At 43.1% G+C, this 16,948-nt stretch overlaps 1 protein-coding gene and 1 long non-coding RNA gene across 2 annotated transcripts in view; one reads left to right on the top strand and one right to left on the bottom strand.

Moving 5' to 3' along the window:
- The window catches only part of SUPT16H (SPT16 homolog, facilitates chromatin remodeling subunit), a 52,943-nt gene extending 52,273 nt beyond the window's left edge, over window positions 1–670 (bottom strand). The window contains exon 1 of the mRNA XM_068241438.1: window positions 378–670. Coding sequence (XP_068097539.1) covers window positions 378–443 — 66 coding nt within the window. The 5' untranslated portion in view covers window positions 444–670. The remainder of the gene's footprint in view (window positions 1–377) is intronic.
- On the top strand, window positions 27–12,501 carry LOC137521764 (uncharacterized). Its single transcript, XR_011022194.1, has 4 exons — window positions 27–918; window positions 3,779–3,854; window positions 7,054–7,176; window positions 12,412–12,501. It is a non-coding gene; the product is annotated as an uncharacterized lncRNA (long non-coding RNA).
- The last annotated feature ends 4,447 nt before the right edge of the window (window positions 12,502–16,948 follow it).

Genomic DNA, 16,948 nt, shown 5'->3' with positions numbered 1-16,948 from the left:
TGCTGTGTGATAGGTGTCTGGGCAGCCAGGCCTCATGGGTGTAATGCTCTGCCAGCTCTGCTGTGTGATGGGTGTCACTACAGTGGCTGCAATGCTGTGCTGTGTGATAGGTGTCTGGGCAGCCAGGCCTCATGGGTGTAATGCTCTGCCAGTTCTGCTGTGTGATAGGTGTCTGGGCAGCCAGGCCTCATGGGTGTAATGCTCTGCCAGCTCTGCTGTGTGATGGGTGTCACTACAGTGGCTGCAATGCTGTGCTGTGTGATAGGTGTCTGGGCAGCCAGGCCTCATGGGTGTAAGTCACATTAGTGTGGCTGGTCCTGGAGCACGCAGCGCGGCCATGCATCTATCGCCATGTATGTCTATGCGCCCGCCATCACCTTCCAGTTGCTGTACAGCCGCTTGATCCGCCGGTAATAGGCCTCTTTATCCAGGCTCACCGCCATCCTGCACCCGGGCTCCTCTCCTCCCGCCGGAGCAGGCCGGGCTCTCCGCTTGCCTCACGTGATGGACTCTGCGGAGCCGCCAGCAAGCGCTGACCGGTGCGGGCTACAGAGCGGCAACCTGTGGGAAGGCCTCTCAGCAACACACACCACCCACAGCAGCGCCAGTCAAGAGAGCGGGAAAGCCCGAGCTGCTGTAGAGAGAGAGCTGACCGGGGGCGGAGAGACGGGACAGAGGAAGCGCGGCGCCCACAGCGCCCCCTACAGCCGTATGCACACATCACACGGCCATGCTGCTGCCCAGGATCCCATGTCATATGCTGGGAGATTGTTTACCGGGAATTTCATGACGTCAGCTTGGGCCACAAATAGATGTGGTCATATTCTGCTTTGTTCTTTCCCTGTCACGTGTAATCTGATGCCACATTCTACAGTCATATAAAAAGAAAGACAAAACAAATAGCTTTTCTTGATGCAGGTAAATAATAGCTGTGTTCCTGCACTTATAGCATGTAGATACTGTTACATTTTTGTTTACAATACAATGTAAATAAAACATGTATCAATATTTATACTCTGATGTTTTTAGGTGACCCATCTACTGCCAAAACTATTAGCTACTGGACACAACGTATACACTTATTAAAGAGGAACTGTAGTGAAAATATAATGCATAAAATTGCTTATTTCTTACAAACAATATTCATTTAAAGATTATTTAACCAGTGTTTGCCAATTGTAATATCTTTCTTCTCTCTGATTTACATTCTGAAATTCATCACTGGTGGTGACATCTTTAGTTCTGCCAGGTGATCTGTATGGAATGTTCTTTACTTGAGTTTTTGGCACAGAGGTAGATATGCAGTTGGAGAAAGTCGTTATTTCCCACAATTCACAGAAAGCAAACTGCCAGTACCTTAGTCATGACATCATACTGTGGGAGGGGTTTCACCACAATATCAGCCACACAGATGTCCCTGATGATTTATTCTAGAAAAGGTAATGATTTCTTGTGGGGAAGGGAGTATCAGCTACTGATAGGAATTAGGTTCAATCCTTGTTTAGGCACCCTTCACATCTAAAAAGGCAAAACGGGAGCGCCTTGCGCTTCCATTTTGCTTAAGTGATTTTACTGCAATTAACATGGAACATGGAACAATTAATCACTGGAAACTTCTGTGATTCCAAAGCAATTGTGGTCAGCACTTTATAAGCACTGTACTGCGATCGCTCCAGAATCACCCAGAAAATGCTGCAGGTAACATGTTTGAGTTTGAAATAAATCTGGGCTTACCCTTAATGAAGTGTGCCCTGGCAACAAAGCTAGTATGTGTATTTACAATACAATTCAATAAAATTTCTATATCGCTTTTCTCCCATAGGACTCATGTTGGCCCAACATGAGAGCAGTTTGTAACATACCATTTCACAACAGTATGGCAGTGGCAAATCTGTGGATAAGCTGAACTTTTCAAACGGATAAAAATAGCAATTTTAAGGGCAACATCAGCTGGCCAGAGACATCCTCTGCAATCTAGACTATGAATAATTCATTAGCAAAAGACATTTTTATTTTTCTGCTGAAATTGGGCAGCATAGCGGATAGCACCTTCACCTGCATACAAGAAGAATCGCCGCGGGGGGACTTGGGTGTGGGATACAGCCGATATGGCTTATCCTGCTTCTGCACAAGTTCCCAGCGACGTTAAATACTATTTTTTTATGGGACAAACTAGGCTTTATTTGGGTTGTACTTTTTGCTAAGAATTTTTTTATTTCATATACTTTTTAAAGAGAAAAATAAGAAAAAAAGTCATTATTTCTCAGTTTTCAGCCATAATAGTTTAAAAATAAAATTCCTACTGTAGAAAAAGACCCACACATTTACAGTAATTTGCCCATTTCTCCTGGTTATTACGTTTACATTGTTCCCTCTAGTGCAATGTATGGTGACAACATTTTATTTGGAAATAAAGGTCTATTATTGTATATTTGTTTTCTCATAATACTCTGTAAATAACTTACCTTCCAATAGTTACCACAGCAAGAGCCAGCCTGTGCAGCAGACTTCTGGGTCGAACCGGTGTGACATCTCCAGGGGTTGTGCATGCATGTCTAGTTCACAATAGTTATAGACAGGGGCGCATGGCTCTTCCCCCATCTTATTCCCTTAGGTGAAAACAATAGGTTCTGCAGGCACAAAATGCAGTATCATTGAAACAATAGCCAATAGGCTCTCAGGATTTTGTTCCCATGATGTTCTTATTCTATTTAGGCCTGCTCTCTTCATTGCAATTTGCCTGTGATAGCGATAGCTGCCTTGTGCTTCTCCAACGGGTGTGATATTATTCATGAATTACTGTGTACGACCCTCCTTTGCCTCTTGACCCTGTTATTGGGTTGCTGCCTGTACTGACCTTTGGAACTGTACTTGACCTGATATTGCCTTATTCTTTGGTGCCGTATTAGTCTGATCTACCATGTTGGACTCCTGGTTTGGCATAAGTTTTGAAATTCAGTCCCATGCTATTCTGATCACTTGTTGCTGACCTGGATTGTCTCATTTTTCCACCTGTATCTGTCTAGCGTGATTCTGTTAGTACTACTGTCTTACAGCCTTCAGTTCCTATACCTTGAGCATATTAAGGCCTGGGTGTAACCGGGTGTTGGGACGATGCACTTTTCATCCCTCTGCTGACCAGGGACACAGGGCCGCCATCAGAAATTTTGAGGACCCTCACACATCATCAGGCCTGCCCCCCCACCCTCCCTGGGCCCACTCACTGGTCACTAGCCACCCCACTCCCTGCGGTGAAAAATGTGCATGGCTCCAACACTGAAGAAAACGACATGCACATTGTGATGTGGTAAAAAGTGGGCGTGACCATGGCATGTTGTGGGTGGAGCCAAATACTAGCAAAATACAGGTAGTCCCCGGTTAACAAATGCCAGGTATAGGTGGTGCCCCAGTATAGGTAGCTAGGTATAGGTGGAGTCCTGGAATGTGGTGTGCTGGTTAGTGAGCCACAGGCCCGCAGCCAGCACATGTGGCCCTTCCAGCACTTGGGGGGGGGCAGGGCCCCCAGAGGCCCTGGGCCCCTCACTGCAGTGTCAGTTGTCCCCCCCTGATGGCTGCCCAGAGGGACACAAACCTACAAAGTGAATACAGAGGAGATTGGGGTACAGGAACTGATATAAGGCAGTGGATGCAGCAGTCCTCACAATCAATAATTACAAGCCATTATTTGCAAAAACATCAGTAATATACCCTCATGACAACTATTAATTATAAATATGACAACTTTTAACAAGTAATTGTTTTTATATTTTCTTTTCAGAATGCTGTCACTTTGGCTCTTTTTATTTTGGTGACCATGGAAGTGGGGGAAGAAGAGGTTCATGGCTATTGGAGATGTAAATTTAACTGTATTTTTTAATGCAACTTTACTTTTTATCCACTAAATGTCCCAATACACTATCCTGTGTACTTAGAACAAAGTTTTGAGTTAACAGGAAGCATTTGTGTTTACTGTCATTTCAATGAATGATCAGGGCACTTTGGCTGTGGGAACACGTTTCCATTCACCAATTATTGCAGCCATGTGGTGATCATGCACAGCTTTCATAAACGTGGCGATACGTGTGTATATATACACCCCTAGGTTTTAAGTGAATTAGTGATATATATGCCGTAGTTGTAATTTGATTAAACAACTCTTTAAAAAAATCCAACGAAAGCGTAGAATGTTTTAAAAAGAACTACAGGTCCTTCTAAAAAAAATTAGCATATTGTGATAAAGTTCATAATTCTCTGTAATGTACTGATAAACATAGACTTTCATATATTTTAGATTCATTACACAACTGAAGTAGTTCATGCCTTTTATTGTTTTAATATTGATGATTTTGGCATACAGCTCATGAAAACCCAAAATTCCTATCTCAAAAAATTAGCATAACATGAAAAGGTTCTCTAAACGAGCTATTAACCTAATCATCTGAATCAACTAATTAACGCTAAACACCTGCAAAAGATTCCTGAGGCTTTTAAAAACTCCCAGCCTGGTTCATTACTCAAAACCGCAATCATGGGTAAGGCCCAGTGCACACCAAAACCGCTAGCAGATCCGCAATACGCTAGCGGTTTTGGGAGCTGATTTCAGAGCGATTCTAGGTATGTTTAGAGAGGTTTTCTAAACATACCTAGCGGTTTTGGGTGCGTTTTTGTGTAGCAGATTACACATATTGTTACAGTAAAAGCTGTTACTGAACAGCATCTGTAACAAAAATGCGTTTTTCAGAGCGGTTTGCTTTTTCCTATACTTTACATTGAGGACGAAACGCTTCCGAAAACCGCAAACGCGCAGCAGGAGACGCGTTTGCGGCTTGGCAAAAACCTCAAACCGCCGGTGTGCACCATCCCATTGCAATACATTAGCCAAGCGTTCTTCCAGGCGGATGCGGCCGGCGGATCGCTCCAAAAACCGCTCGGTGTGCACTAGGCCTAAGACTGCCGACCTGACTGCTGTCCAGAAGGCCATCATTGACACCTTCAAGCAAGAGGGTAAGACACAGAAAGAAATTTCTGAATGAATAGGCTGTTCCCAGAGTGCTGTATCAAGGCACCTCAGTGGGAAGTTTGTGGGAAGGAAAAAGTGTGGCAGAAAACGCTGCACGACGAGAAGAGGTGACTGGACCCTGAGGAAGATTGTGGAGAAGGACAGATTCCAGACCTTGGGGGACCTGCGGAAGTAGTGGACTGAGTCTGGAGTAGAATCATCCAGAGCCACCGTGTACAGGCGTGTGCAGGAAATGGGCTACAGGTGCCCCGCATTCCCCAGGCCAAGCCACTTTTGAACCAGAAACAGCGGCAGAAGCGCCTGACCTGGGCTACAGAGAAGCAGCACGGGACTGTTGCTCAGTGGTCCAAAGTACTTTTTTCGGATGAAAACAACTTTTGCATGTCATTCGGAAATCAAGGTGCCAGAGTCTGGAGGAAGACTGGAGAGAGGGAAATGCCTGAAGTCCAGTGTCAAGTACCCACAGTCAGTGATGGTCTGGGGTGCCATGTAAGCTGCTGGTGTTGGTCCACTGTGTTTTATCAAGGGCAGGGTTAATGCAGCTAGCTATCAGGAGATTTTGGAGCACTTCATGCTTCCATCTGCTGAAAAGCTTTATGGAGATGAAGATTTCATTTTTCAGCACGACCTTGCACCTGCTCACAGTGCCAAAACCACTGGTAAATGGTTTACTGACCATGGTGTTACTGTGCTCAATTGGCCTGCCAACTCTCCTGACCTGAACCCCATAGAGAATCTGTGGGATATTGTGAAGAGAAAGTTGAGAGACGCAAGACGCAAGACCCAACACTCTGGATGAGCTTAAGGCCGCTATCGAAGTATCCTGGGCCTCCATAACACCAGAGCAGTGCCACAGGCTGATTGCCTCCATGCCACGCCGCATTGAAGCAGTCATTTCTGCGAAAGGATTCCCGACCAAGTATTGAGTGCATAACTGAACATAATTATTTGAAGGTTGACTTTTTATGTTTTAAAAACACTTTTCTTTTATTGGTCGGATGAAATATGCTAGTTTTTTGAGATAAGAATTTTGGGTTTTCATAAGCTGTATGTCAAAATCATCAATATTAAAACAATAAAAGGCTTGAATTACTTCAGTTGTGTGTAATGAATCTAAAATATATGAAAGTCTAATGTTTATCAGTACATTACAGAAAATTATGAACTTTATCACAATATGCTAATTTTTGAGAAAGACCTGTATATTTATATCACTTTGATGGCATAAGTAATAAAAAAAAAGTTATAGCTGTAGTAAAGGCGACACACAGCTGCAATACCAAAAATGTTAGGAATTTTAAGAGCTAAAAACCCCGGAATGCAAAGTGATCAAAGTAAACCTGAAGTGAACACTTACTTCAGGTTTGAGAAGGAAGGCTCTGGTTATGCATACAAACCATTAAGCCGCTGGGAAATTTGGGCGCAGGGTGACGCTGCGAAATGTCTCACCTTGCTCCTGCAAAAGTCCCAGCAGCGTTGATTACAATTCCCCCTCCAGGCCGCCATGGACTCATGCCGGCAGCCAATTTAGAATGTTTTTAAGTAATTTAGGCTCCATCTTTTGACGGCACCCAAATTACTGTCTGAGTGCTGCTTTAGCTGTAATTCTTGCGCCAAAATCTCTGGCGTTGTTTTTCTTTGCTTCATTGGTCAGGGGCATAACAATAGGGCTCGTGACCTCTGGGTGGGTCTGGGATCACATTGCAGCTTCTGCACTTGCAAACTGAATAGGAAGTGCTGCTCTGCATTGCCAATTATGTACAGGACAGGCCACCCCTAGCTACCAGTCCCCCCAGAATGGTGTGTGTGTGTGTGTGTGTGTGTGTGTGTGTGGTGGGGGGTGGGAATGGCCCTATGTAGGTATGCCCCTGATCTGGATAGTTTAGAGTCTTCCTGTTCCTCTTTCCAGGCCATTGTTCCTGCACTGTCATCTGTCGCAATGCACTAATCCTTTGAACTACTTGGGGACATGAGTAGTAAAAATGTGAATAGTTTTACGCTGTGAAGGATGCATTTTTTTTTTTATCTTTGAGGTGTAATGTGCTGTACCAAGTTTGAAGAATATTGTTTCATCGAGAGATCGTGACAGACGGAGGTTGGCCTCTAATAACCCTGTAGGCTTTCATTGACCCAATATCATAGGTCTACAATTAAGGGTGAGTGTCCCCTTCTAGGGGTTTGGTGGCAGTGCTCACTTGAATGAGGAATCCCACGGGTGTTCTAATTTAACTCAAGACATGATGAAAACTGAAGTTTAATGACTGCTGTTATAGTGGACTATAATTTAATCTTCTGTTGGTGGCACTGAGCCCTATATCCAGTGTTGTAACTTGCTGGTATATATAGTAGGAGGCACTCCATAAGAAGTTACCCCATTTTAATTGTATGTCAACACAATGATTGTGGATTGTATTAAAGGATACCTGAAGTGACATGATGAGATAGGCATGTGGATGTACAGTGCTTAACACACAAATAACTATACTGTGTTCCTTTTTTTCTTTCTCTGCCTGAAAGAGTTAAATATCAGGTATGTAAGTGGCTGACTAAGTGTCCAGACTCAGACAGAAAGTGACTACAGTGTGACCCTCACTGATAAGAAATTCACCTTTTTATCTCTTTCTTGCTCTCAGGAGCCATTTTCTGCTAGGAAAGTGTTTTATAGTTGGAATTCCTTATCAGTGAGGGTCACACTGTAGTCACTTCCTGTCTGAGTCAGGACTGAGTCAGCCACTTACATACCTGATATTTAACTCTTACAGACAGAGAAAGAAAAAAAGGAACGCAGCATAGTTATTTGTGTGCTAGGCACTGTACATACACGTCTATCTCATCATGTCACTTCTGGTATCCTTTAAGTATCAAACCAGGTTTGCTAAAGAGAGGAGAAGACCGTCACCTCTGGAATACTAGAAAAAAAAAACCAGTGATCACTCTCTCTGGCAATCTGACATTATTGCAGACAATTTAATTATATACTAGTGAGGACAGATAGGCTTTGATTGGTCATGTAGGCCTTCTGGCTGACAGAGAGTACAGTAAACATTGGTTCTTCATGGCTCAAGTTGGCTTGCAGTGAACCTATAGAAACTATTTTTGCAAAGTCAATAATGAACTTTGCAGTGCAGAACCTAAAATGACAGGTATATGAAGCATGCCATATTTATTTTCTTTTAAACATTGTGGCTCTGGTGCACATGCTGTGGACTACATCCAGCATCAGGTCTAGTTCATAGCACAAACTTTGGGCTGGACTAGATCCAGCAATGGCACCCCTAGCGGCGAGCCTAACTACGCACACAAAATATTTTATGTGACGCAGTGGCAATTAAACATCCCAACATCCTCTTAATCCAAAGGGGCTGGTGCAGTGCTTGATTTTATCCAGAAAGACCACCCTGGCGGTAGCCATGTTTTCCTGTCGGACCATCTCTAACACTGGTAGCCACGGCTGCTGGCACAGTGTTTGTTAAAAATGTTAATGTTTGTAAAAAAAAAAAAAGTTAAACCAACAGAAATCAGTAATTATGGGGTTTGAATTTCTCTTATATGGTACAATATGGATGCTCTGCTATTGCAATTTACTGGTCATCACAGGTTAAGTAAAAGAAACATCTGCAGCATCCCTTTTCCCTTTACATATTACAGTGGAGGAAATAATTATTTGACCCCTCACTGATTTTGTAAGTTTGTCCAATGGCAAAGAAATAAAAAGTCTCAGAACAGTATCATTTCAATGGTAGGTTTATTTTAACAGTGGCAGATAGCACATCAAAAGGAAAATCGAAAAAATAACATTAAATAAAAGATAGCAACTGATTTGCATTTCATTGAGTGAAATAAGTTTTTGAACCCTCTAACAATCATTAAGAGTTCTGGCTCCCACAGAGTGGTTAGACACTTCTACTCAATTAGTCACCCTCATTAAGGACACCTGTCTTAACTAGTCACCTGTATAAAAGACACCTGTCCACAGAATCAATCAATCAAGCAGACTCCAAACTCTCCCAACATGGGAAAGACCAAAGAGTCAGAGTCAGAGACAAAATTGTAGACCTGCACAAGGCTGGAATGGGCTACAAAACCATTAGCAAGAAGCTGGGAGAGAAGGTGACAACTGTTGGTGCGATTGTTCGAAAATGGAAGGAGCGCAAAATGACCATCAATTGACCTCGCTCTGGGGCTCCACGCAAGATCTCACCTCGTGGGGTGTCAATGGTTCTGAAAAAGGTGAAAAAGCATCCTAGAACTACACGGGAGGAGTTAGTGAATGACCTCAAATTAGCAGGGACCACAGTCACCAAGAAAACCATTGGAAACACATTACACCGCAATGGATTAAAATCCTGCAGGGCTCGCAAGGTCCCCCTGCTCAAGAAGGCACATGTGCAGGCCCGTCTGAAGTTTGCCAGTGAACACCTGAATGATTCTGTGAGTGACTGGGAGAAGGTGCTGTGGTCTGATGAGACCAAAATAGAGCTCTTTGGCATTAACTCAACTCGCTGTGTTTGGAGGAAGAAAAATGCTGCCTATGACCCCCAAAACACCGTCCCCACCGTCAAGCATGGGGGTGGAAACATTTTGCTTTGGGAGTGTTTTTCTGCTAAGGGCACAGGACAACTTAATCGCATTAACAGGAAAATGGACGGAGCCATGTATCGTGAAATCCTGAACGACAACCTCCTTCCCTCTGCCAGGAAACTGAAAATGGGTCGTGGATGGGTGTTCCAGCACGACAATGACCCAAAACATACAGCAAAGGCAACAAAGGAGTGGCTCAAGAAGAAGCACATTATGGAGGGAGCTCAAGCTCAGAGTTGCACAGAGACAGCCTCGAAACCTTAGGGATTTAGAGATGATCTGCAAAGAGGAGTGGACCAACATTCCTCCTAAAATGTGTGCAAACTTGGTCATCAATTACAAGAAACGTTTGACCTCTGTGCTTGCAAACAAGGGTTTTTCCACTAAGTATTAAGTCTTTTATTGTTAGAGGGTTCAAAAACTTATTTCACTCAATGAAATGCAAATCAGTTGCTATCTTTTATTTAATGTTATTTTTTCGATTTTCCTTTTGATGTGCTATCTGCCACTGTTAAAATAAACCTACCATTGAAATGATACTGTTCTGAGACTTTTCATTTCTTTGTCAATGGACAAACTTACAAAATCAGTGAGGGGTCAAATAATTATTTTCTCCACTGTATCAATACCAAAGAACTGCACTACGCACAAAATCTGTTATACTAGCCCAACAGTCTGATCGACTTCCCAATTGTGCTGTGAAATGCATATGTACACAGTATATTCATATTATGCTCAGTCTATTTGATCTGACCACCCTGCAGCAACATTGCTGAACCAGATTGTTGTACGCGAAGCTAGCATAAGTTCTTATGTGGGTCGTAATGGAAAAGCCCATTTTTCTTTGTCGTACACAATGGGCATTCCTAATCGTTTCAGCCCTTGGCCAGTCTGTCAGAAAGAGACTCTAAGGCATTCCAGCGGTTCTGGAGGTGTGTTTAGCTATCGGAGACAACAAAGGAACAATTTGCATATTCAGCAGCGTTGCATTGTCGGGAGACATCACATGCTCACTCCAGTCTGAATAATCGCAAATACCTTCTGTTTTAAGAAGGCAAATTACTGTTAAATGAATAACATTATATAAAAATAATAACATTATAACCTTACTGAACACAATAAGAACACCTGATTAACCATTCGTCACCAACACCAAATTCTTGCCTGACATTCCTCACGAACAGTAAAATCTGTGTAAATTTTAATATTGTATACCCCTAGAAAATGGAAGAAAAACCATAGCACACCTATAACCCTACAATTTGGGGTATATAATAGACAGCGATGCAGAAGTCTCATGTCGGAATGCATTCATCATGGCATCAAAAGAGGTCTTGTAGATAATTATTGATTACAATTATTAAATAAATTGTAATAGGACTACTAAACTTGACAGCAGCACATCCTAAAACCATATCTTACAGCATAACCCAGACTGGCACATCCAGCGTTGGCAGCAAAACATCTACAAATTTCTGTGCTACATGTTGCCTTTTTAATTTTGAGTTACGCCTAATACCAATCACTAACATGTAAGGTGGTATCTTGCTGCTCTAGCATGTAACGCAAATGTTAAGTGAAATATAATGTAATTGCTTGTCCTCTGTGTATAAGTGCACAGTGTTAACTTCTGTTCTGCTGTTCTATGCTACCTGTCGTCTCTTCTTGAGCTATATGTACTGGGCCAAACCCAATTCCGGGCATGACCTAGTCATGCTTGGCGAAATAAAGAATTCCTGATATTCATAAAATTAAGCTTGAGGTTTTGAAAACCTCTCCTAAAGGCCTCCCAGCAGTGCATGTTTTGCATCACATATGCACAGGTGGAGTAATTAGTGTCTAAGCTTTGAGGCTTTCCACAAATGGCGAACTGATGGGACTATAGCACAGGCTTTATAAATTGTGACCTAGTCAGTTACATTTATTAGATTGTATATGAAACCATTTCCCATGAATATCCTCTGCTGATCTGTATTATATACCCCAGCAGTAGGAAGGTCTCCCGCTTTTTTATGCCTCCATATGAACAACTTCCATGTGCATCTTGGGCTGAAAGCATATGCATGTACTGGATTCTTTGGCTAAAATGACTGTGGATATCATACCAACTTCCAACACACATACTTAAAACAAGAAAATAGTGTATGGCATCATATTTGCATCTATAGGAGGATGCCAGTAAAAGTTCATACAGCTGCTGGATTACTACATCCTGGTGGAATAGCTGTTGGAAATTGGGCAATGATCGGTATAAAGACATGTTGCAAGGCTACAAGCAACCGGTTTCGTTCTTTCTAGGGTTGGAAGGATTAGCAACATACAAACTAGTGGCGACCTATGACAGGAAAAAAGTGCAAGACAACTTCCCCTGCTCGTCATCCAGTGACAGTTCATGGTGTCTCTAAATGCCTTAGAACAGCTGCATTGACGTTAGATTATCTGGTGTGCATACAAGCAATAGTGGCAGATAACATTTCCAGGTAGATAAAACAGGCATGTGTATGGTGTACAAAACAACAATTTTGATTGGAAAAATACATCTGTAGATTGATTTCTTTGGTGATGTCAGGCAGTTTCACATTGGTTTTCGTAAGCATGCCAAAAGACAAAAAAAAAAAAAAGACAGAGTAGTGGCCCATTACAGCCAATCATGATTCTTGTTTCATTTTACAGCTGAATCTAGATTGCTTGTTGTGAGCAATTGCTCTGATAATGTTCCAAATCAACCCCAATTTTAAAGACAATTTACTTAAAAATGTATATTCTATGTTATGTCAAGGAACTCCCCAAATAAAGATAATTTTCTCCAGTGCCCACGGATGCTGTGGATTATGGTCTCCTGGACTGCATTATACTGTACTGCCCTATAGGCACCAATGGACAATCAGAGAGTCAGATCATTACAGCTATGTGAACCAGCAGACAACCATTGTTTTGGGAACCTAAACTGAGGAGGATGTGGATTTTCCTTTTAAAATACCAGTTGCCTGTCTCTCCTGCTTATCCTGTGTCTCTAATACTTTTAGCCACAGCCCCTGAACAAGCATGCAGATCAGGTGCTCTGACTGAAGTCACACTGGATTAGCTGCATGCTTGTTTCAGATGTGTGATTCAGCCACTACAGCATCCAAAGAGATCAGCAGTGAACAGATGTATCAACACTCCGTATTTTAAGAATGCACGCTCTTTATTGATCAATAGGTTTCCACAAAGAAAAGCTGACAATTGTTTTGGGGGCTACACAGGGCCCCCCTTTATCAAGGCCTGTGGTTATTTTAAAGGGGGACCCTGTGTGGCCCCTGAAACAATTGTTGGCTTTTCTTTGTGGAAACATATAGCTCAATAAAGAGCGTGCTTTCTGAAAATACGGAGTGCTGATACATCTGTTCACTGTATATGGAGGTGGCCTTTGCCACAGTATCAGGCACCCAGACTTCACCTGATGGAGTGCTCATCCCCAACCCTTGGATTGCAAAGAGATCAGAAGGACTGACAAGCAACTGGTATTGTTTACAAGGAAACATCCATATCCCTCTCAATTAAGGTTCCCTTTAAACACTTGTACTGACTGTTTAAAGAATTTCTGTAACGTTTCTCAGCTGCAGCCCATATCCCACCTACCAACATGTTTCCTTTAACCATTGCAATTAGCAAGTAATATGGCCAGCAATCACACTGATTGGTCTCTGATCATGATCAGTGTGCCGTTGGCAGCAATCCACTTTTTTTCCCGATGACTGAGGTAAGTATACAAGTGCTTTATTCTCTGCAGTGAGGGAGGCAGACTACTGAGGCAGTTCTTTTGTTAACTAGATGCTATAAAACTTGTGTGGCTGTGTGAAAATTTATGAAAGCAGGATAGTAATTAAAAAAAAAACCCACAAAAAACAACTTAAAGTGCACCCGAGGCAAGGCAAAATAAAAATGAGATACTTGCCCAAGAAGGAACCTGCAGAGGCTTCCTACATCACTACATCCGGCTGGCCCATATCATTGCCACACGTGATCCCCCAGAACATAGACAAGAGCTTGTCGGATGTTACGTGGCCGCACTTCTCTTCATGCACGAGCGTTCCAGTGCAAGTACAGCCATCCATGAGCAGCTCTATGCTACTGCACAAGCAAGGCCGTGCATGAAGAGAAGCACAGATGCGATCTTCAAAAAGGGTCCCAGGCAGCAGCAGTGAGCTCCAGGAGGACATAGGAAGCCTCTGGAGGATCTGGAAACTTCCCTCTTTTTGGGCAAGTATCTAATAGTTTCCCTTTAGGATCACCTTGGGTTCTCTTTATGTAGGTCATCATTTCTCTGTATGGTAGCAAAGTCTAGCTCAAATTTCAAACTTCTCAACACACAAAACTAAAATAAAAAGTATGGGACTCCATGAAACTTCTATCTAGAATTAGTTCCACATATACAATTACTTATCTCATGAGTTTATTTTCACTTCAGGTCTGCTTTAATTTAATGTGCAGCAACCAGGAGGGGTTAATCAGTTTCCTTTTATTACAGTTGAACCAGAGTGTTGTCTGGCAACCTTCTCTCCATTGAAAACTTGTGGCTGTTTGCTCTGCAACTTTGATAAGCAAATGGGATAATGCTGCCTTGAGCCCCCTTGGTGCATTCGGCTACTGGTTAATAATTACTAATGTCATGTCATCACTTCTGTCAGCACAGATGTTGCTGTGGAGGAGATGAAGGGACAGTGATTTTGGAGGTCAACACTGGCTATCCTTCACCCATATGTATTGGTTTACCACTTGCAACACACCTAAAAGGACTAGGCTAATCTGTCCCAATCTGCTAATCAAGGCTTCTGGGTGAGGAGCGCACACTTTTACACAGCATCCTGGGGTAGAGTAATATCTGTACTACATTTGTAAGGCATTATTCATTATACCCTATTACAATGTTAAAAACTACCACATATGAAGAAATATTCTTTCTGGTACACCAAGACCCTCCTGTGGGCAGCAAATGGTTACTGATCGGGATGGTCATTTGTAGAAGAACTCGTGGAGAAACGTGAATTGTTTGATCAATTTGCAATGCACTGATTTGCTGTTATCACATCCTGCTTTAACACATGATTATGACTAGCCAATCAGAGACTTACCGGTACATATGCATCACCTAACCAAACTGATCACACACGTGAGCTCTCCTAAACATGCCCATCACTAGTTACTGATCTTTAGAACTGCAGCTCTTGTGATCTTCCCATCTAAAGCTGTGTATACACACACACTATATCTTCTTGAGAAATACTGCGCCCCACTGGAAATACCACACTCACAAAGTCAGGGGATCGCAATTACAAAAGGTTCACTCCACCTCAGTCAGTAATACTTGGATTAATCACTGCGCATACTTCAATCCCTGTAGGATCATAAAAAGCATATAGCGCCCAGTACTGCTTGTATCAAGCTATAGCTAGCACCTCGTGACGCACACCTGGGGGTAGTGCCACCACCCTATGAGGGGAATGTAACAAGTCACCCCCTCCGTGCCCGCACTCACTGAAAGAGCGTCTTGCTCTATTGCATATCACACCATACTGCCTTGCCAGCCAAGGAGATTGAAGCAGATGTAAAACACGAATCCATTTATTGGAATAAAAGCATCCCGCAGGCTTACAGTTCAACGGACACAAGTCTCGGCTTCACCGCGGATAATACAGAGCCACTCGCTCCCACTGCTCGTCCTGCTTCCGGGTGACGTCAATGCGCTCCTCCGACTCCGCCCTATGCCTTTCGTCACGCTCCGTGACTCATTCAGGGGCTCTGAATGAGTCACGGAGCGTGACGAAGTATGCGCAGTGATTAATCCAAGTATACACACACTATAACTATCGCCCATATGGCTTTGTACTCTAGGGGGACTGTTTTGGGATGGCACACAATGGAACTTCTGGAGGTGAACAATGCACTCAGCAGTAGCCAGAAAGACTTTGGGTGCTGGATTTTTAAGCAATCTCATGGGACATCTGCACACATTGGGCGAGATGGTCCCAAACAGCCTCCTCAGCTGAGATCAGTCTAGCGTCTGTGTACAAAGCTTTGAAATGATGACTAGCGCTGTCCTCCACATGGTTAACAAAACAATTGTAGCACATTACTGATATTGCCTATTGTTATTAGCCTTATCCAGCAGCCTTGTACATTTACAGCAATCATTGCTGCGGATGAGTTTGTTGAGCTCCTTTCCCTTGCACAGGCCCTCAATGCTACCCATTTCAAGTGCAACAGCATACCTGGCATATTAGATTCATATCAAACCCCAACTACTCCTTACATGTGATCATTATACTCTGTATCCTCTTCCCTTCTTGCACTGTTCTCTCAGGCCTCATTGACAAATAAATCAAAGAATAAGGGCTGGTTCACATCGGCAGTAAATGTAACACTTTCATCAGACGACAAAAGCGTGGTTTGAAAGGGATTTACCACCATTCCATTTAAAAGGGTGGAAATGTTTTTTTTTTTTTAAAAGGATACCAGAGCAAAACATTATACTAAAAACGGGGGGAAGCAGGCATGTATTCGGTGAAGCCTACGGCTGTCCCTGTTCTCTTTCCTCCCCCTACTATATATCATAATTCCTTTGTAGCAGCCATCATGGTCGGCAGTCTGGCAGTAGTGCGCAGGCTAGGAGCACTGTGCACATGCGCACAATGGCACAAGGACATCATTGTGCGCACGTGCAGAGCTCTCTGGACCACATGCATCTGCGCATTACCACCCGACTTCGGCGACTTGATCTCCGCTGCCATGGAGGAACTACGGTATGTTGGAGGGGGCCTGAGATCGGGGGCAGCGGTGGGCATGTAGACTGCATCAAATACATGCCTGCTCTAAGCACCAGTGACAGCAGTTGGTGTTTGTGTAAATGTCTCATCAGCGCGATTACAAGTCCTCCATGCAACGATCGATGGAAATGGATGAGAACCGTTGCCGAAGGTTTTTCTGCGCCGTAGCAAAAAAGCATTTAGCATTGTCTAAATGAGCCACCGCCAGCGTCCCCCCCAAGGGGACCAGCTCTAAATGTGATTCAGATGAGACCCAAGCTATGTTGTCACACATAGGGTGGGTCACATTGGGGGCTTTGTGGAGAGAATGAAAGGCATAAAGACAACATCTGCAAAATGTACCAGACCATAATTTGGTATATTTGCACAGCACAGTTAGACTGGGTGCTCAGATCTCTTTAGGGGGTAAAAGCAGTGAAATGATTTAATTGCAATACTTATCTGTGGCAATTAGGGTTGATTTAGAATATTTATTCTGTAAGTTCACTATTTCTTTAACATTTACATGTAATTTTACAAGTTCCAGAGAAGACACAATATA

This window comes from Hyperolius riggenbachi, chromosome 1 (assembly GCF_040937935.1).
Source record: "Hyperolius riggenbachi isolate aHypRig1 chromosome 1, aHypRig1.pri, whole genome shotgun sequence".
Classification (NCBI taxonomy): Eukaryota; Metazoa; Chordata; class Amphibia; order Anura; family Hyperoliidae; genus Hyperolius; species Hyperolius riggenbachi.
Note: the sequence above shows the minus strand (reverse complement) of the source record. Positions and strands in the feature narration are given on the sequence as shown.